Below are 22,349 nucleotides of genomic sequence, written 5' to 3' on the forward strand. Positions count from 1 at the left end.
ATGATCTTTCTATGCGTATGTTCATAAGTTGATTTTGTGGATTCCAAGGACAAAAGCATGAAAGGGAGAGAGAGAGAGACAGAGACGCAGAATATTTTGTAATTAGCTGACTGATACTCTTTTATTTTATTTTATTTTCTTTGGATCATACAATTTCCAATAACAATGGCAATGGTTATTCCAAATCCATTCCCCAGAATCAATGCTCTGCCGTCAAACCCATCATTTTGAACCAGCGGGATTTTTTGTTGGATTCCAAGGGCCAAAGCATGAGAGAGAGAATATTTTGTAATTAGCTGAGTGATACTCGTTTCTTTTCTTTTCTTTCCTTTGGATCATACAGTTTCCTGCAACAATGCCAATGGCTGTTCCAAATCCATACCCCAGAATTACTGATCTCCAGTCAAACCCATCGATTTTGAACCAGCTGGATTTTTCGTAGTCTTCTTGGTATACTGAGCCATCTTTCTTTGGGGATAGAAATTGACATGAGCTAGAGTCACAAGGAGGCAAGGGAAGGCCACAAAGGACAGAATTATTTTCATAACTAGATGGCTGGAAAGTGCTCAGCTGACCTCCAGAAGGGATGGGGCCCGTGAGATTGTTGTTAGAAACATTAAACTCATTAAGAAAAGAAAGAGTCTGCAATGACGGCGGTATAGGTCCATGAAGATAATTATGAGACAAATCTAGCGTCATAATTTCCTTTAAACTTCCAAAAATATCAGGAATTATTCCTGTCAACTTGTTATGTCCCAAACTTAGGACAGTTAGACTCTGCGCTGAGCCAAGACTTTCTGGAATGGTTCCGGACAAGGAATTGTAGGATAGGTCGAGGTAGACCATGCTGCTATAGCTCGTGAGCACGTTCGTGACTAAGGATACATTTCTTTCAACGTAAATTCTAGTGAATGGGCAAGAGTGAATCATGTTCACCATTGCCTCTGCTCGAATCCCCCCCAATTCTACAAGTCCTTTAGCACTTTTGCAAGCATTCCCATGCCCGGTTTTCACGTATGCAAGTTGTTGCCCATAAATGAATCCACGGATCAAGTTGACATGACTGGCAAATTCTGATGGGACAGGACCAGTTAAGTTGTTGTTATGTAAGTCCAGCCAAAAAAGGCTTGGGCATTTGCCCAATTCTCCTGGTATCTGGCCAGATAGCATATTATCGCCTAGTTGGAGCAGGCTGAGGTAAGGGAGATTCCCAAATCCACACGGAATTTCTCCCGCGAGCTTGTTGCTGGAAAGTGACAACCACATCAAGTTAGTGCAGTTAGTCACAGAAAGTGGAATGGTTCCGGTGATGAGATTGTTGTTCAGAATCAAAGTCCTTAAATTTCCTCCATTTATGCAAATGTCTTCTGGAATTTCACCTGAGAGGTTGTTTGCCCACATAATCAATTCAGAAATATTGGGAAGCTTCCAAATTCCAGATGGAATAGGGCCGCTTATGCTATTGAGACTAAGATCAATAGTCTTTAGATTTCTGCAATTTGCAAGCTCTGAAGGCAACAATCCTGAGAGAAAATTGTTGGGCAAATATATCTTCTGAAGAGAAGAGGACGATAGGGTCTGGGTCGCAGGAGAGCAAAACCCAGAAGGAAAACTCCCAGCAAGGGCATTAGAACTGAGGTCAAGCACTTGAAGTTGAGTACAATTGGTTAGAGATGGTGGCACTGGACCAGTAATGTTGTTGAAGGGTACATAGAGATACTTAAGAGTTGGTAGAGTACTGATTACTGTATTAAGAAAATCCCCTGAAAGTTGGTTGTTGCCGAGGTCGAGGCTTTGCAATGATGAGCATGACACGAAAGTAGAAGGAAAACCACCAGAAAATCTATTTCCAGAAAGGTTGAGCTCCTCTAGAGTCCCACAAACCTGTCCTAACTCAGGCAGGATCTCCCCTGAAAGCTGGTTATATGCCAACGACAATCGACGTAGATTCTTTAGGTTCCCCAATAAGACCCCTGGGTTTTTGTATTGGAGGTCATTATGAGAGAGGTCAAGGGTGTCGAGAAGTTGGCAGTTTGTCAAGCTCATTGGGAAATATGATCCTGAGAGGCCATTGTTAGACAGGTCAAGCATGGTGAGATTACTGCATTCGCCAAATTCAAAATCGGAGAAATTCTCAGAAAAGTTGTTCTGGGAGAGATTTAGATAGTTGAGTGATGGCAAAAAGTTTGCCATCAGACCAGATATTTCCCCTGATAATGTATTGTAAGAGAGGTTTAAGGTGAGGAGGTTTTTACACAAAGAAGAGATCGATGTAGAAGTGATATGAAGCTCACCAGGGATCTTGTTATGGGAGAGATTGAGGAGATTCAAATTCTGACAGTGGGAGAGAGAGTAGGTCAAGATGGAGGAATCTGAAATCCTATTGTGAGAGAGGTCAAGTTGCAAGAGAGAAGCGCCGAAGTTGAAGAAGCCCCCGGGGATTGAGTTATATGAGAGATTGAGATAAAAAAGGCCGTTGCAAGAGAGTAGTAGTTGAAAATATGGTGTGCCAAGAGGACTAGACAAGTTATTTGACGACAAGTCTAAGGTCTCAAGCCCACAGCTTTCAAGGCTAGAATTTGTCGATGAATAGAGATCACCATTGTCGGAGAAGGAATTACCATGCAAGTTGAGATGGCGAAGATTGGGCAAGGTCAATAGATGGACGAGGTGAAGGCGACCAATGAGGCTGGCACCACCAAGGTCGACGTCAGTGACACGTCCACCGGGGGAGCAAGAGACTCCTCTCCAAAGACAAGGACTGGCAGAAGCTGTATCATTCCAATCCCTCAAAAAATCTTCAGGGTCAGCCGCAACAGACCACTTCTTGAAAGCCATCAGTCCTGCAACATCCTCATTGCTTTTTTGTTGTTGGTTTTGAAATGAAGTTGCTGAGTCTGATCTGTCCTCTAGAGCCCTGGAGCAATTAGGCCAACAAGAAAACTGCATGAGAAGCAGTATGGACCAAAACAGAAGGAAAAGTATATTGTGCATTCTCGAGCAAAAACAACAGATCACTCCTTCAAGCAGAAGTATATTGTGCATTCTCTTGCGAAAACAACAGATCACTCCTTCAAGCAGAAGTATATTGTGCATTCTCATTTGTCAATGACTTCCATGTATCTTTCTCTATGGTCTTACCTTTTTGTTGACTTTCTCACATTTCTGATTGCCCAGGGCTCTCTCTCTCTCTCTCACTCTCTCACTCTCACTCTCTCTCTCTCTTATGGAAATCAAATCATCCCCACACTCCTAAACTCGTGTGTGTGTCTCTTTATATACATATATAGGATGACTGGTTCTTTTGACTTTTATACAGCATACCTATGACTATTGTATTTAAGAAATGGGAACCGGAATGGCCCTACAGCATTCACATAAGGTTACAGTTGATGCATCTAGTGCCAGCTATGGTCCTTTATTTATGTCTTTAACAATAATGATAATAATAGTTTAAAATTAATAATAGTAAATTACTGAGTCCAATTAATCAGAGAAGACTCTCATAATAATAATAATAATAATTTGATGATGATGACGACGACGATGACGATGAGAGAAAAATACACTTACACCCTTTGAACCCTTAACGATCTACTTAATTACCAAAAATACCCCTTATATATCTAGAAACCAGAAAACATAATGGATTAACATCATGTGCATAGAACATGTATAATTAATATTTTCTTATGAAATTAACTTATAACCATAAAGAATATTATGATTTTTTTTTTTTGGAAAAAGAGGGCGGCACCTCCTAATTTTATTAGAAAACCCCTCACTTATGGTGGAGGAAAACTGTAGTTACAATTTTGAGACTTTGGGAGAACAAAAGCAAATTCTAAGACCCTAAAACTAACTTAACCAACATAACCAAACTAAAAAACCAAATACCAGCAACCAAAAAACTAAGAAACTAAACCACTAAAAGTGTAATAACACAAAACATCATGAGCGCAAAGAAGGAAAACCTAACAAGTCCAATCAAATCATTCCCCTGACTTGCTGAGAAAGATCATCTTGGCAACTATATGATCGAGAAATACTAGATTCATCCTATTTGGCAAAGAAATCTGTACTTTTGTTCGCCTTCCTGTAAACATGTTCCACTTTGAACTGAATGCCTCCTAATGCTAGCATAAGTTCTTCCCACAAATCCCATAAGTTCCAAACCGAGCACTTCCCAGAATTTATCCACTGAACCAACAAAGCAGAGTCACATGCAATCTCCACTTGATCAAATCCAAGATCTTTGCACAGATTAATCCCTAAAATAATCGCTTTCAATTCAGCCATGTTATTTATTCCATAACCCAATAATGAGGAAAAAGCTGCTTTAAATAAACCTTTTTCATCTCTTATCACGCCTCCACCACCACAATTCCCTGGGTTACCTCTACAGCTCCCATCCACATTCAACTTAACCCAACCTATCCCAGGTTTACACCATCTGACTACACGAGGAAGACGAACCCCCACATTTTTTACTTGAATATCCAAAGTATGAAGGACTGCAATATCCGTGCAAGAAACAGGTGCACATTTATTTAACTTATCTAAAATGGATCTCAACCAATATTTAATATCAAGTCACACAGTTCTCACCGAATCATGAATTGATTCCATCCTGGCTTTACATCAACGAGTCCAGAGTCTCCAAATGATGAGACTAGGTATAAGACCTACCAAAATGCCTAACAGTGAGGCCCGTTTTGCACAACTAAACCAGACATTAACTCTGCCTTTCCAAGTACTCGTTGCCACACAACTAACACCCAGCACCACTGCTGCTTTTTTCCATACCTCCTGAGCAAAAGAATCCGGTGCAAAACACATGGTCTGGAGATTCAATCTTGGCATTTGAACAACAATCACATCGATAGGCCATCTGGACACCTACTTCTTTAATATGAGTATCAACCCGAAGACAAGCGAACCAAGACTTCCATATACTTTGGCAACATAGGATGGCAGATCCATTTTGCAACTGAGAATTCCTCTTTATGCTCCCTTATAATTTCCCAAGCACTTGCTGTGGTGAATTTCCCATCTGTTGAAGGTTCCCAAATTACCGTATCTGGACCCTCCTTGCAAGAAATAGCAGAGTTCATTACTTCCTTAGCCTAATCTACACCCAATAGATCCACTAATAAATCAACATTCCACCCATCTCTATCCCAACAATCTCGAGTTCAAAGCTTATGGTTACTGATTTCCTAAACCTTAGCACAAAGGGGGCCGGAGGCTAACCAACGATCAAACCAGAAAGAAGGCAACCCTTCTTTAATTCGAACACGGACATGCTCAAAAACTTCAGGAATCACACGAACAAGCAATCTCCAAAATCTGGTTCCTTTCTCTAGTTTCATTTCTCTTGAGTGGTGTTTCTTATACAAATACTTGGCTTTAAAAAATTGAGTCCACAGATTATCCATAGTTAGCAATCTCCACACAAACTTCTTATGTAATGATTTTTTTACCTCCTCAAAATCCCTAACACCTAAACCACCCTCACAAACAGGCTTACATATATTAGACCAGAAACACCAATTCCTTTTCCTTTTGTCATTTACTCCATTCTAAAAAATTTTTGATAACATAGAATTTATCTTTTTGAAGATAGTAGTAGGAATGTCCAATACCGCCAATTGATGAATTACCATTGATGATAATACATGCTTAATAAAACTTAGGCGGCCCCCTTGAGATAAAAGCTTAAATTTCCAACCCGCTATCTTTTTCCTCAATTTATCAACTAGGGGCTCTAAAATACGGGGTGTAAGACGACCCGATACCAAAGGAACACCCAAATATATAGCAGGAAAACCTCCTTCTGCAAAGCCAGTCGTCTTTAATAGAGATCTCTTCTGAGCAAAAGCAATTCTCTTTGACAAAAAATTACTTGACTTTTCTTTATTTATCAATTGACCAGACCAATCCTCATACTTCTTCAAAGTCTTAATAAGCATTCGAATGGAACTTCTCTTGTGACGACCTACTTATTTCCCATATATATATTTATTTATTTTTATATAATAATAAAATCGACATCACATATTCCAGCTCAGCAGATCATAATCCACCTGGACCCGTGGGTATCAGGGATACATTTGAACACAAAACGGAAGCCTAAGCAGCAGGAAACATACAATCACAATATTATAAATACAGAAACATCTATCACATTACTATAAATACCAGAGTCACTATATCCACTATATGCCGGTATATACATCCCAAAAACAAAATCTAGGGACATTTTTCACAAAATTCAAGTGTCCCTACTAAAACTTACCCTTCAAAAAGGGCAGACGACAGCTCTAGATCAACGGGGCTTTTCCCACTCTCCAATATGGGGCTACTGAAAAGTTTATGAAATTTTGGGGTGAGACACCTCTCAGTAAAGGAAATAAACTAATACCAGTGTGTGACAACATGAGTATTCCGTGTTATACATATATCATACAGAACATATTCAGTAACTGTTTCAGTCAAATTTGGGAAAACATATATATATATATCAAAACATGGCAGAACATACTACATTTTCATAAACATATCTCATCTCATATAATAATAATAACACAAAAACATTCCTGGTAGGTTAGCTGGCTGTTGTCATGTATTACCCCTACATGACTGGGTTGTGTGGCCCAAAGGCAGGACCTGACAATAGTTGGCCGACCACTGCCAAGTCAAAAGTACAGTCTGTAAGTCTAATGGGTCTGCCAGACCTGGTCCGTACACTAGGGGCGCTCACACACTACTTAAAAAAACCACATCAACCATCCAATCTCACACCACTCCGTACAGCGACGTTAACATAGATATCATGATCATAAAGACCATGGACACATAGCAATGGTACCGTGCAAGTGCTAGCCTAGACCAAGCCAACCAGGTTCTGATATCATATAACATATACTGAAACTATAATACATGGATATCTCATATTATTAATTATCAGATTAATCATATCATTTTGCATATATTCGTATATCATTAAATCATCGGCCCGTACATCGGTATTACACATTTTACCATAGTTTGGCCCGTACGCCGGCAAATCATAGCACAACCCGTACGCTGGCAAATCACACACATAGCATGGCTTGTACACTGGCAAAACATATAAAAATCTCAGCCCATACGCCGATTTTTCATTATAAAAATACGTATCATAATCACACTCCCAGAAACTAATATTTCATAACATTTTATACTTATGCCACACTAACAGATTTTTTGCGTATTCAACATACGATCATTTTCAACAGTATTTCTCAAATATAAATCATATATAAATATATTTATTTTCTTGAAATCAAATGCTATAAAATTATACATACATTTTCTCAAAAAGAACTAGCTTAGTTTATCCCCTTACCTGATCTCTGAAAAGCCCCTAAGAAAAATTATCTTGCACCCACAGGGTTTCCCCGTTCAACACCCTGAAAACGGAATTTCCCAGAACTAAAGTTCAGTATCTCTAAGCGTATAACACTTACCTCAACTGTCAAAAATCCAAATATTGAGTAGAAAGTCTTACCCTGGATTTGGGATGGTTTCCACCTTACTTTCACCAACGATCCGCTCTGGCAGATTTGGAGAGAACTTCCCCAAAAGCATCGTGGTGGCTTCGGATTGTCGATCTGGTGTAAATTTAGCCCGAAATCGACGAAAGAGAGAGAGAGAACCGAGTGGGAGAGAGAGAGAGAGAGAGGAGAGAGTTAGCTTAATCTTGAAGTAAAAATCCAGATTTTTATATTTATAGAACTGGATTCATCGACGAGCCACGTCATTCATCGACGAATCCTTCATTAATTTCGTCGACGAAATTCAGTCCTCGTCGACAAAATTCCGTCGGCTCAAACCTCTCTTGGTATTTCTTCGTCGATGAAATTCACTCATCATCAACGAATTCTCTTAAACCTTCGTCGATGAATTCTCTTAAACCTTCGTCAACAAATCCCCTGTATTCATCGACGAATCCCTAATGATTTCCCCTCGGTTATTCCTTTCAAAGTGCAATGTTGTCGACTGGCTTCTTCTGTTTCCGGTTTCTATTTCCCTTTCTTTTATTATTTAAATACCATTATTCTTCGGGTCATTACATTCTCCCCTCATTAAATTTTGTCCTCGAAATTTACCATTCACGAAACTTGTAATCCCTTAACAAGAAAAGGGTCAACTCATTTTATTACTTACCCTCACTTATGGCGGAGGAATACCGTGGTTACATTTCGAGTCCTAGGAGATTACATATATAAAAGAAAAATTCTCCCAAAACTAAAATGCTGCACTAATTAAACCATTACATGTACCTGCAAAAAGAAATGTAACCTAACTACTTAAGTTTCTTGAAATAGTTGTGGATACTTCTGTTTCATCTGCTTCTCGGACTCTTAAGAAGTCTCTTCAATTGCATGAGTCCTCCACAAAACTTTTACCTGAGGAATCTTCTTGTTACGTAGCTCCTGTACTTTCCTATCTAGATTCTGTATTGGTACCTTCTTATACATCAACGAATCACTAAACTCTAATTCATCATAACTGATTATATGAGAAGGATCTTGGACGTATTTCCTCAACATAGCAACATGGAATACGTCGTGGATCCTAGACAACACTAGTGGTAAAGCTAGCTTGAAGGTTACCGACCCCACTTTATCTAGAATCTCAAATGGACCGATAAACCTAGGACTAAGTTTACCCTTCTTCCCAAATCGCATAACCCCTTTCATCGGAGCTCTCTTCAAAAACACATGATTACCCACATCAAATTCCAGATTTCTACGGCGATTATCAGCATAACTTTTCTATCGGCTCTGAGCTGCACTGATCCTATCTCTGATAAGCTGAACTTTGTCACGCATTTGTTGCACAAGCTCCGGTCGCACTACTTGCCGCTCACCCACTTTATCCTAAAACAAAGGAGATCGACATCTCCTACCGTATAGAGCCTCAAACGGTGCCATGCTAATACTGGACAGGTAACTGTTATTATACGCGAACTCTACTAATGACATGAAACCGAGTCCAGCTACCTCCAAAATCTAATACATACGCACGGAGCATATCCTCTAATGTCTGTATCGTCCTCTTAGTCTGCCTGTCTAACTGAGGATGGAATGTCATACTGAAAGATAGTTGAGACCCTAATGCTTCCTGCAGACTCTTCCAAAAACGTGACGTAAAACGTAGGTCTCAATTTGACACAACTGATACTGGCACCCCATGAGAACGAACTTTTTCCTGAATGTAAATCTCCACTAAATGGCTGAGGGGATAGCTGATCTTGATAGGTATAAAGTGGGTGGTCTTAGTCAAGCAGTCAATAATCACCCAGATGGCATTCTGGCCATGTAATGCCGTTGGCAGTCCTGACACGAAGTCCATCAATATATGATCCCACTTTCACTCTGGGATAAATAACAGCTGCACTACCCTGCCGGCCTCTGGTGCTCAGCCTTTACCTGCTAGCATGTCAAACACTGGGCTACATACTCGGCGATCTCTCTTTTCATACCACTCCACCAATAAAACTCTCGCAGATCCCTATACATTTTCGTATGGTCGAGATGAACTGTATACAAAGATCTGTGAGCCTCCTCTAAAAGATTCTTTCTGATATCAGTATCGGCAGGAACACATAATCTAGAATGGAACCGCAAGGCTCCGTCATCTGCAATACTGAATTCCTCCCCCTGACCACTCTGCACTCTGTCCATCACCTCTACTCATTTTGAGTCTTCTTTCTAAGCGGCTTTAATTCTTTCTTGCAGAGTAGGCTGTACTACTAGGCTGGAAATACACACTGGAGAATCACTCTCTACAAACTCTATGCCGAGTCTCTCTAGATCCATCATGATCGGATACTGGATCTCCATAGTTGCCAACATCAGTTCCCTAGATTTCCTGCTCAACGCATCAGCTACCACGTTTGCTTTCCCTGGGTGATAACTGATGGTACAATCAAAATCCTTAATCAGCTCCAACCACCTTCTCTGCCTCATATTTAGTTCCTTTTGTGTGAAGAAATACTTTAAGCTCTTGTGGTCGGAGAAAATCTCACACTACTCGCCATATAGGTAATGCCTCCAAATTTTCAATGCGTGTACCACTGTAGCCAATTCAAGATCATGTGTAGGCTAGTTCTTTTCATATTCTTTCAACTGCATGGACGCATACACCACTAACCTGCCATGCTGCATCAATACACAACCAAGTCCCTTCAAGGACGCATCATTGTAAATGACATACCCCTTACCCCCCGATGGAATAACCAATACTGGTGCTATGACTAATATTTGCTTCAGTTCTTGAAAACTCTGCTCACGGCTATCATCCCACTCAAATCTGACATTCTTCCTCGTCAGTCATGTCAAAGGTCTTGATAACGCTGAGAATCCCTCAACGAAAGGGCGATAATAGCCAGCTAGCCATAAGAAACTCCTGATCTCCTGGACATTTCTCGGTTTAGCCCAATTCACTACAGCCTCAATCTTACTAGGATCCACAGAAATACCGTCTCCAGATATAACATGCCCCAAGAACACGACCTTCTCAAGCCAGAATTCACATTTACTGAACTTGGCGTACAACTTCTTTTCTCGAAGTGTCTACAAAACCGGCCTCGAGTGCGTCTCATGCTCCTCATAGCTCCTCGAATAGACCAGTACATCATCAATAAACACAACAACAAACTAATCTAGGTATTGGTGGAAGACTCTATTCATCAAGTCCATAAATACCATAGGAGCATTCATCAAACCAAATGGCATAACAAGAAACTTGTAATGCCTGTACCTGGTCCTGAAGGCCGTCTTCGAGACGTCTTCTACTTTCACTTTTACTTGATGGTAGCCGGATCTGAGACCAATCTTCGCATACACCCATGTGCCTCGAAGCTGGTCAAACAAATCGTCGATACGGGGTAGAGGATATTTGTTCTTAATTGTCACTTTATTAATCTCCCTATAGTCTATACACATCCTCATTGTCCTGTTTTTCTTCTTTACAAATAAAACTGGGGCTCCCCACGGAGATACACTAGGTTGTATGAAGCCCTTATCAAGCAAATCCTGTGACTGATTCTTCAATTCTGTTAATTCTATTAGCGCCATCCGGTACGGTACTTTAGAAATCGGCACTGTACTAGAAGGTAGATCAATAAGGAAATCTACCTCACGATCGGGTGGCAAGCCTGGTAACTCATCTGGGAAAACATCTATAAACTCCTTTACTACAGGTGTGCTAGCAAGTTTCAATTCATTCTTTGACATCTCCTTCACAACAGCTGCAAACCCCTGACAACCCCTCAGCAGTAGTCTTCTAGCCTAAATAGCTGAAACTAGCTGAGGCGAGGATTGCACTCGCGACCCTACGAACTTGAATTCTACCTTCCCCAGAGATCTGAGTATCACTTCTCGTGCTTGACAATCTATATTGGGAAACTTAGCTGCTAGCCAATCCATGCCAAAAATAACATCAAACTCGTGCATGTCTAGCACTATCAGATCAGCAGACAAAGTCTTTCCTTGGATATCAACTGGACAACCTCAGAGCACCCTACTACACCTCACTGCTAACCCAGTCGATGTAGATACCAACAATTCAACCTCTAATGATTGTGTTTCAGCCCTACATAATTTAACACACCCCGAAGACACGAACGAGTGCGTAGCTCCTGAATCAAACAATGCAATAACTTTAAAAGAAAGCATAATAACCATACCTGTCACCATGTCACCCGCCGTCTCAGCCTCACCCAGTGTTAGAGTAAACACCCTAGCTGGAGCCGTATTCCTCTGCTGGCCCCCACGTGGTGCCTGATAACCTCCCTGGTATGGTTTGGGAGCTGGAACTACATCTGGTGGGGTAGGGCAGTCTCGTACCATGTGCCCCGATTTACCGCAGCGATAGCATACAACACCACCAGCTCGACACTCTCCCCAGTGCCTCCTACCATAAGTCTGACAGACTGGAGGACCCTGCCCTTCTTGCACCTCGCTTCCTCCCGTCTCTTGTCTCTGCCCTCTGCCATAGTTTCCTCTCCTCCACTGACCTAGTCTATGACCCTGCTGGTAGCCGGTAGATGCAAATCTCTTCCTCTGTCCCTGCTCCTCTACATCAAAATGTTCGCCAATCTCTGCCAAGGCCGCCCTGTCGACCAACTCAACAAAGTCCTGGATCCGCAGCACCACCACCTGCTTGAATACTCCGCCTCAAGCCTCTCTTAAACTGCCTCACCTTCTTTACTTCATCAATAACAATATATGGGGCGAAACGAGAGAGCTCAATGAAACGTGCTGCATACTACTGAACGGATAGCTATCCCAGCTTCAGACTCAGGAACTCTTCTACCTTAGCCTCCCTGACAGTAGCTAGAAAATACCTATCAAAGAACAAATCTTTAAACCAGTCCCTTGTCATGGCTATCGGAGTCATCCTCTACTGCTCCAATAGTCTTACCGCAGCCCACCACCTCTCGGCCTCTCCTATCAGTCTATAGGTGGCGAAGAGGACTCTCTGCTCCTCAGTACATTGCAATACAACCAAGATCTTCTTGATCTCCTGTATCCAGTTCTCAGCGGCTACAGGATCAACCCCACCTGAGAACGCCAGAGGATTCATCTTTGTAAACTTTTCTATAGTGCAACCATGGCCTGCAAATGGACCAATCTGCTCCCTCGAGCTCCTAGCGATCTCACCTATAACCTGCTGAGCAACGCTACGTAATACCGCGTTAGAGTCGGTCCCAGCTGCCCCTGATGATCCTGCTCCATCACTGCCACTCGCATGGGCACTGCTTCCTCCTTGATCCATTTTGGAAAAAACAAACACAACTTAGAAATTCTATCCTTATAATTTACCCACCTATCCTCACCACTTATCTCAACATTTCCAACTCATTTCTAATCCCCAGTTCTATATTCTAGGAACACAGCCCGATAATAGTTTGCTATGGTTTTCCTGAAATCGTCACCCCAGGAAAAACATAGAAACTACCACGGAAGTCCTGCCTCTAGATTGTAGAACAAAACCTCAAACTATTTCCTAAACTTTGGTATTGTTTTCGCTGCATTCTAAAGTCTATAGAACCTAGCAGCCTAGGCTCTGATACCAAACTGTGACGACCTGCTTATTTTCCATATATATAATAATAAAATCAATATCACATATTCCAGCTCAACAGATCATAATCCACCTGGACCCATGGGTACCAGGGATACATCAGAACACAAAATGGAAGCTTAAGCAGCGGGAAACATACAATCACAATATTACAAATACGAAAACATCCATCACATTACTATAAATACTAGAGTCACTATATCTACTGTATTCCAGTATATACATCCCAAAAATAAAATCTAGGGACATTTCCCACAAAATCCAATTGTCCCTACTAAAACTTACCCTTCAAAAAGGGCAGACGACAACTCTAGATCAGTGGGGCTTTTCCTACTCTCCTATTAGGGGCTCCTAAAAAGTTTATGAAATTTTGGGGTGAGACACCTCTCAGTAAGGGAAATAAACTAATACCAGTGTGTGGCAACATGAGTATTCCGTGTTATACATATATCATACAGAACATATTTAGTAACTATTTCAGATAAATCTGGGAAAACATATATATATCAAAATATGGTAGAACATACTGCATTTTCATAAACATATCTCATCTCATATAATAATAATAACACAAAAACTAGGTTAGCTGACTATTGTCATGTATTACCCCCACATGACTGGGTTGTGTGGCACAAAGGCGGGACCTGACAATGGTTGGCCGACCACTGCCAAGTCAAAAGTACAGTCTATAAGTCTGATGGGTCTGCCAGACCTGGTCTGTACACCAGGGGCGCTCACACACTACTTAAAAATCACATCGACCATCCAATCTCACACCACTCCGTACATCGGTGTTAACATAGATATCATGATCATGAAGACCATGGACACATAGCAACGATACCGTGCAAGTGCTAGCCTAGACCAAGCCAACCAAGTTCTGATATCATATAACATATACTGAAACTATGATACATGGATATCTCATATCATTTATTATCATATCAATCATATCATTTTGCATATATACGTATATCGTAAAATCATCGTCCCATACGCCGGTATTACACATTTTATCATAGCTCGGCCCGTATGCCGACAAATCATAGCACAACCCGTATGCTGGCAAATCACATCCATAGCTTGGCCCGTACGCCGGAAAATCATAGCACAACCCGTACGCTGGAAAATCACATCCATAGCACGGCCCGTACGTCGAAAAAATATATCCATAGCTCAACCCGTATGTTGGTAAATCACACACATAGCACGGCCCGTACGCCGGCAAAACATATAAAATATCGACCCGTACGCCAGTGTTCCATTATAAAAATATGTATCATAATCACATTCCCAGAAACCAGTGTTTCATAACATTTTATACTCATGCCACACTAACAAATTTTTTGTGTATTCAACATACGATCATTTTCAACAGTATTTGCCAAATATAAATATATTTATTTTCCTGAAATCAAATGCTATAAAATTATACATACATTTTCTAAAAAAGAATTAGCTTAGTTTATCCCCTTACCTGATCTCTGAAAAGCCCCTAAGAAAAACTGTCCTGTACTCGCTGGGTTTCCCCGTTGTTGGCCTTACAAGGCTTAAAATCTTGTTATCTTGTTTTGATGCTAACAAACAAGTGAAATTTAATATATTTGTGTGAGTAATGATATTTCAGGGCTCATATATGAGAAAGCAAGGTTAAAGTGCTCACAAGGATCAAATGAAGCTTAAAAGAGTCAAAGCATGGATTTAAAGATGATATATGAAACCTTGAAGAATATGAGGACATGAATAAGTTGTTGAAAGCCAAGGCATATTAAAGTCAAAAGAGCCAAAGAAAGGCAAAGTGAGAAAGCTCAAAGAATATGGAAGATTGAAGAAAAGTTGAACTCAATCCAAGGACAAAGCATGAAGACTCAAGAACTTAGAATGTTAATATTTTAGAAGTCTCATGTAAGTACTTTAATGTTTAAAATATCGTTTGAAATATTTTGAAGCTCTTAGGTTAGTTTCTTAGACCTAGATACCTTTTGAAATACTTGAAAAAAAATTTTATAAGGTCAAAAATTATTTTAAAAAGGTTAGAATCATTTTTGGAATAAAAAGTATCAAAAAGAGTTTTCCCAAATGTTGTCAGTTTTTATACAGCCACATTGAGGTGAATTTTTCTCTATCCAAGTCTCATTCTTTTAAAAATTAGTCAACATGAATGTTATAGGATTTTCTCTTATCTTTATTTTAACACCAAGAACACCTAATTTGAAATTATACATAAAAAGTTATGGCTAAAACACTGAAGCGGGGTCACTACTGTCAGACGTCTGAATACTATTCAACGGACAAATTTTTTAAATTCTAATATTTTAAAATATAGCCGTTTGAGCTCCAAACTTTCTAAAAAATTGGGAAACTCTATAAGGAAACTTTTGCAATATGGAAACAAGTTTGAAAGCCTATAAATACATGGTTTTGCAAATCAAAACTAATCCAAGAATTGAAAAATCTACTTGTAAAGCTGAAAGCACTCTTGTTCTTCCAAAGCTCTCTTGTTCACTCATTGCAAAACTATTTTGTTGAGATATTCTGAAGTGCTGATCCTTCCTCCTTTAAATTTCTACTACTAATCCTCATCTAACAAGGATATTGGTGAATTCTACACTTGAGCTTCGTTGTATTTCATATTGATATTTTACATTCAAGTATATAGTGTTGAAATTGTACTAACTTACTCTTTAAGAGAGTATACTTTTACGTAGATCTTATCTTGTATTTCTTGTATTTCTTTGGCGTTCCAAGGATTGTTTGGATCGTTAGCTAAGCAAGGGGATATTGCTTAGAGAGGCGGGCTCTAGCCTAAAGGAGTGACCGAACGAGGGAATATTGTTTGGAGAAGGCGGGCTCTAGCCTTAACCAAGGAGGTTGTACAGGTTTGTTCCACCCGTCAACGGAACAGGTTTAGTGAATCCTTTGGTGGTTTGCCAAGGGTGAGGACATAGGCTGGGTATAATCCGAACCTCGTAAAAATCTCCGTCTCATTCTCTCTTTCCCTTACTCTTTATTTTCAGCATATTTAAATTGCATGGATGGTTTATTTGATAATCATATATACTACGTAATATTTGGAAATCAAACAAACTTAAGGTTTAATTTTGATTTGGGTTGCGGAAACCGAAAAGGAGTACGTTGGTTACACCATATTTTTCGGAAACCTTACGGAGTACGTTATTTGGTTAACATCCCAAAGATAAATTTTTCAAGAGTTTATTTGAGTTCTAAATATTTGGAAAAAGTGATTTGATTCATCTATACAAGGCTTTACATCAGCAAGCATAAATTCTCATTCACTACAGGGCTTGGTTCAAATTTGACAAATATAAACAAACAACCATCTTGAGTTGTTATATTACATAAGTGTTGTGTAATGGCTTGTTTGTTTACTTTATAATTTTAGTTGATTGGTTTGGTTGAATGATTAGATGTTTGTATGGTTAAAAATTAAGTAAAGAAACTAAGTTCTTGAGTGCTTAAAAAATTAAACAAATCAGTCATGAATTGGTTAAAAGAAATAAAATAAGTTTAAGACTTCCAAAAAAATTAAAAGAAATTTTAAAAGCCAATTCACCCCCCTCTTGGGAAGCTATTCCTAATTTCACCCGTTCAACACCCTGAAAACAGAATTTTCCAGAACTAAACTTCAGTATCTCTAAGCGTATAACACTTTCCTCAACTGTCAAAAATCCAAATATTGAGTAGAAAGCCTTACCCTAGATTTGGGATGGTTTCCACCATACTTTCACCAATGATCCGCTCCGGCAGATTTGGAGAGAACTTCCCCAGGAGCATCGTGGTGGCTTGGGATTGTTGATCCGGCATAAATTTAGCCTGAAATCGACGAAAGAGAGAGAGAGAACTAAAGGGGAAAGAGAGAGAGGAGGGAGTTAGCTTAATCTTGAAGTAAAAATCCAGATTTTTATATTTATAGAACTGGATTTGTCGACAAGCTACGTCATTCATCGATGAATCCTTCATTAATTTCATCGACAAAATTCAATCGGCTTAAACCTCGCTCGGTATTTCTTCATCGACGAAATTCAGTCTTTGTCGACGAATTCTCTTAAACCTTCGTCGATGAATTCTCTTAAACCTTCGTCAACGAATCCCCTGTATTTGTTGACGAATCCCTGATGATTTCCCCTCAGTTATTCCTTCCAAAATGCAACGTCGTCGACTGCCTCCTTCTGTTTCCGGTTTCCATTTCCCTTTCTTTTATTATTTAAATACCATAATTTTTCGGGTCATTACATCTCTTGCCATTGGCAAAAATAAAAATGTCATCCGCATAGAGAAGGTGAGATACCAAAGGCGCCCCATGAGGATGATAGTAAGCCCCTATCTTATTCTCTATTAAATTTTTCTTTAGAAGAAGAGAGAGAACTTCTTGTAAAATAATAAATAGATAAGAAGATAAAGGATCTCCTTGATGAAGCCCTCGAGAAGGTTTAAAGAAATCTTTATAAGTGTCATTCATCATAATAGAGAACCAAGGAGAGGAAACACATTACGCCACTAAATCACAGAATCTTCGTGAGAAACCAAAGCTTTCCAAAACCAAGTTTAAAAAATCTCAATCGACTCTATCATATGCCTTAGCCATGTCCACTTTAATCATTACATTTCCACCATTAGACTTCTTATGCAGAGAATGAACCATTTCTTGTGCCAAAGAAATATTTTCAAATATACTTCTACCAGGAATGAAAGCTCCCTATTCCGGAGAAATCAAAGCAGACAATAAACCTATCATCCTTGCAACAATAATTTTTGAAAAAAATTTGTAGATAACACTACAAAGACTAATAGGCTTAAACTTGTCAAAACTCTGAGGATTCTGAACTTTTGGGATTAGAACAATGTAAGATGCAGAATAAAATCTAGGAAGAGGGGACCCAGCAAAAAAATTTCTAGTTACATCGATCATGTCTTCTTTTACAATATCCCAGCAATCCTGGAAAAACGCCGAGTCAAAACCATCCGGACTTGTGCTACTATTTCTCGGGATAGAAACAATAGCATCCCTTATCTCCACCTCAGACGGTTCACTACAAAGATCAATATTCTCCTCTTCAGAAACCATAGGAGATATTATATCAACAAGATTAGCTGTTCGATTGGGTCCTACACCTGTTAAGAAAGTTCAAAAATACCTTATTGCACCCTTATGAATAGATTCCATAGAATCCAACACTTCTCCATTTGGAAGTTTCAATGAATGAATCATAGTCTTCTTCCTCCTTTGCTTCACAAATGTATGAAAGAACTTTGTATTCTTATCCCCTGCCTCCAACCATTTCCTTTTAGCTAGCTGAGAAATACGAATCTCCTCCCTCTTTTCCCATGCTTCCAGCTCGAGTTTAGTAAGGAAAAAATCTTCCTCCATTTCTAGCGAATACCTTTCCTGAAGCTGAGCCTCTAGAGTCTCCATACTTTCCTCCAATTTTTTAATGTTCTATTGTACATCTCCTAAAACTTGTTTGTTCCAGTTTTGAATTGCAACTTTCGTATGTTTCAATTTACCAACAAGTCTAACTAAACCCGAACCATAAGACTCCTCCATCCAGGCTTCCTCCACGCAAGACTTAAAATACTGGTGCGTGCTCCATATATTTTGATACTTGAAGGGAGAAGGACCATACCGATGCAGATTTCAATGAAATCAAATAATCAACGGGTTGTGATCTGAAGTCCTCCTCTTTCCATACTCAAAATAAATATTTGGAAAAACTTGGAGAAGATTCGAATTATAGAGCACCCTATCCAATTTTGCCCAACTCTGAGAATTACCACTGTGACCATTACACCAAGACATGTTGTTGCCAATACCAACCAAATCCAAAAGACCACAATTGTCCAAGCAATTGTTAAATTCCTCCATAGCCGATAACGACCTTATATGACCACCAATGCATTCCGAATTTGAATGGATAATATTAAAATCTCCCGCCACTAACCAAGGGAAATCATCCCTCTTTACAAACTCCAAATCATTCCAAAGTTCCCAGTGATATGTTTGACGACATTTAGTATAAACAAAAGAAGCCAAGAAAATATTGTCCACAGAACTAAAAATACCCGAAATAACTTAATCAGACATATGTTGTAACTCAAAGTGCACTTCCTCTTCCCAAAATATCCAAAATTTACCCCCCACTGAAGCATTCGCACAAAAATTCAGAAAATTTAGAAAGTCAGCCCATTGCGACATCAGACTTTCATCAGAAAATGGCTCTGAAAGAACCAAAATAGAAGGCGAAAAATTCCTCATTAACTTATGTAAACGATTTTTCGACGTGTCTAAACCTCGAACATTCCACACTAAAATTGTATTAATCATAAATCAAGTTTCTTTGAACGGGTAATAACCCGTTGAGACTTCTTCTCACTTTGCCCATTAATATCCTTCAATTTAACAATCGGAACATGTAAATCATCATCCAAACAAAAGCCTTTTTCCAAAGGGAGTTTCTCTAAATTATTTGTCTCCACCTCCCTATCCGATTCAAAATTATGTGGGACACACTTGACCATGATGGTACACTCTTGTTCCAAAATTTCTGTAACCATATTACTAGACGTCATCAACTGATCACGCACTACTATGCCATCTTCCACTATCAGAATATCAGCAGTAGGAGCACCCAAGACTAGTTCAACACTCTCCTCCCTCTGCACAATCTCATACTGATTTATATTTCGCTGCAAAGTCTTCACTTCAGGCCTCGGATCTTCAGGAACAAACTCCCCCTCTTCCATCCCACGTTGCAGAACTGTCTCAACCACTGGCAAAATTTGTGATGTCGTTGCACCCTCTTGAGCCTGAGCCCCCTCTACAGGTTCTTCGACAATGCATGGATCTATCAATTCTCTCTAAACTTCCTTCCCTTTATCCAATTTCTTCACATGCCAAACTTCTTGTCGATTTTCTTGTCTACCATATTCCGTATCCTTACTTCTATCCCCAATTTTTTGTTTCCTTTCACCCCCTCGGCATACCACCCTTGAATGCCCTTGTCTATGACATTTCTCACAATAAAATCCTTGCTTTTTGTACCTAACTTCCTGCCAAATTTTCTGATTTGCAGAAACAACAATCAGGAAAGCATCCACCTGATCTGCCAATAAATCCACCTCCACGCACATTCTCGCACCCGTATCCCTAGTTCGATTAAGCGTAGCATTATGATCAATTATGTGCAAAATATACTAACTTTCCTTGATATTTAATAAAATGAAACCTTCTCAAGTCTTAAAAAAATCTAACAAATCTCTATTGAAATTTGACCAAATGACGTGGTCCTCCCTTGAGGTTTTGTATTCTCCTAATATTTGATTTTTTTTGGAATACTTGTAAGCTTTCTGAAATTATCTTTTTTGCCAAATATAATAAGTATACATGCATCTACGGTAAAGTTATTTTTTTTTTAAAAAAAAACTTTAGGGTAGATGCATGTATTTTTCTGCAAATCTCAGGAAATGTCTCTATGATTTTTGAAACCCTATGTCTTTTCATCAAATGAGGAGGTAAATATATTTTACCCTTAATTTATGCTATGCTCATGGTGAAGTGTCCTATGTCTTTTTATTTATTTATTTATTTTTCTTTTGATGAAATAACACTACTCCATCCAAATATATATATATATATATATAGTGACAACCATTAAAATACCCTCTCAATCAAAATCCATGTATTAGCTTCTTGGGAATTGCCTAGTTCTTCACTTTGAGCTCCTCCCATAACATCCATTACTTTTATACAACAAAGCTCTCCTCTCTTCTAGAGAACCCCTCCACGCTTTTATTTTTTCACATGGACATGCCTTAGGGTTCTTTGTCGGCATCCAATGCTAGCTCCCAATAAGAGTAAACTAGTTGAAATAGAAGAAAATTGCCCTATGAGCATATCCGTACTTATATATTAAAAACATGTCATTCTACCCTAAAAGCACCTCAAACCTTGAATGCCATTTTTTCAACATTTTGTTTTTTTATTTATGTTCTTATTTCAAATTAGCTACAACTCATTATTTAACAGACATCCAGCCAAACGTGCTTTCAGGTCATTTTATCTTGAGCATTAAACACACAAGTAGGATAAATGAGTACAAGGTCCACTCTCTCATAGAAGCAAAACATCAATATAATCATATAGACAGACAAACAAACAGGCAGGCGGGAGAATTTGTTGAAAATGACAAACATAAAAATGAAGGGAAAAAAATACTATGAAGATTCAAGCCCTTGCCCTTGTATGCTAAAATGCCATGCCATGAACCTTCTCCAGTAGTCAACTGGTTAAGAATCTTCAGATGCTTTCTGGAGGCCTGCAACCCATTTTTTCTTCACCTGCATGCATCACAATTCACCAGTTATACTCCAAAGTCAAAATCCTTCATCTTCCTCCATGCTGCCTTATATCTCCCTCAGTCTCTTATTCCATTGTTTCGATCCCACATAAAATGTTGCTAAAAACCCTTGCTCTCTTTCACATAATACAATTTCCAACCACCAGACTGATCATTGCTCCACATCCATACCCCATTATCACAGATTTCCAGTCAATGAAGGCATTGATTTTGAAATCTGAATTGTTTTCATGGGAATACGATGAGTCACAGTTAATTGGTACCACATTTTGACAAATGCCAAACCACGAGGGGGCAAAGGTTAACCACAAAGACCATAATTTTTCTCGTAACTGGATGGTAAGTGCAAAGCTGACCTATTGAAGGAATAGGGCCAGTTGGGTTGTTTTCCAAACATCAATATAACTAAGAAAAGAAAGAGTTGCTAGTGATGCAGGGATATGTCCTTGGAGGTAATTATGAGAGAGATTTGTAATTCGGATATCCTTTAGAAGCCCAAAACTATTGGGAATGTTTTCAGTTAGTATGTTATGTCTTAACTTTAAGAAGTGCAAATTTCTCATTGTGCTAAAGCTTTCACAAACTATTCCTGACAAATATTTGTATGGTAGTCTGCTGGATTTGGGTATCCCTTTTATGTGGAGAAACTCATTCAACCCTTTAGTCCACTTTCTTTGGGCTCTTTATTGGACTTATTTAGAGGCATTTTTACACCTCATTTAAGTAAAGTAAATTAGCGTTGACTGTAATAACCCAAGAATTTCTTCAAGACTCGTCGACGAACACAAGGGTTTCGTCGACGAACATAGGGGTTTTGTTGACGAGAGCTCTTCA

The 22,349-nt window shown here is 39.2% G+C and overlaps 1 protein-coding gene across 1 annotated transcript; it reads right to left on the reverse strand.

Moving 5' to 3' along the window:
- Positions 1–222: 222 nt before the first annotated feature.
- Positions 223–19,902, reverse strand: LOC131149924 (receptor-like protein kinase BRI1-like 3). The gene is made up of 4 exons (XM_058100724.1): positions 19,670–19,902; positions 18,934–19,037; positions 18,062–18,273; positions 223–2,943 (listed from the first exon to the last, which is right to left on the reverse strand). Exons 1-4 carry the CDS (start codon positions 19,900–19,902, stop codon positions 223–225), a joined length of 3,270 nt encoding a protein of 1,089 aa, XP_057956707.1.
- Positions 19,903–22,349: the final 2,447 nt, after the last annotated feature.

The sequence above is a fragment of the Malania oleifera genome, chromosome 1, assembly GCF_029873635.1.
Source record: "Malania oleifera isolate guangnan ecotype guangnan chromosome 1, ASM2987363v1, whole genome shotgun sequence".
Classification (NCBI taxonomy): domain Eukaryota; kingdom Viridiplantae; phylum Streptophyta; class Magnoliopsida; order Santalales; family Ximeniaceae; genus Malania; species Malania oleifera.

What these genes read in the sequence shown, in the direction of transcription:
- LOC131149924 (XM_058100724.1), bottom strand. Translation starts at nt 19,902, where the DNA reads ATGGAAGAGGGGGAGTTTGTTCCTGAAGATCCGAGGCCTGAAGTGAAG. An exon ending in TTGGTGTAATGGTCACAGTG is followed by an intron (nt 18,274 to 18,933) that starts GTAATTCTCAGA and finishes CTTTCTTAACAG; the next exon opens with GTGTAGGACCCAATCGAACA. An exon ending in TAAAAGAAGACATGATCGAT is followed by an intron (nt 2,944 to 18,061) that starts GTAACTAGAAAT and finishes CTTCTCATGCAG; the next exon opens with TTTTCTTGTTGGCCTAATTG.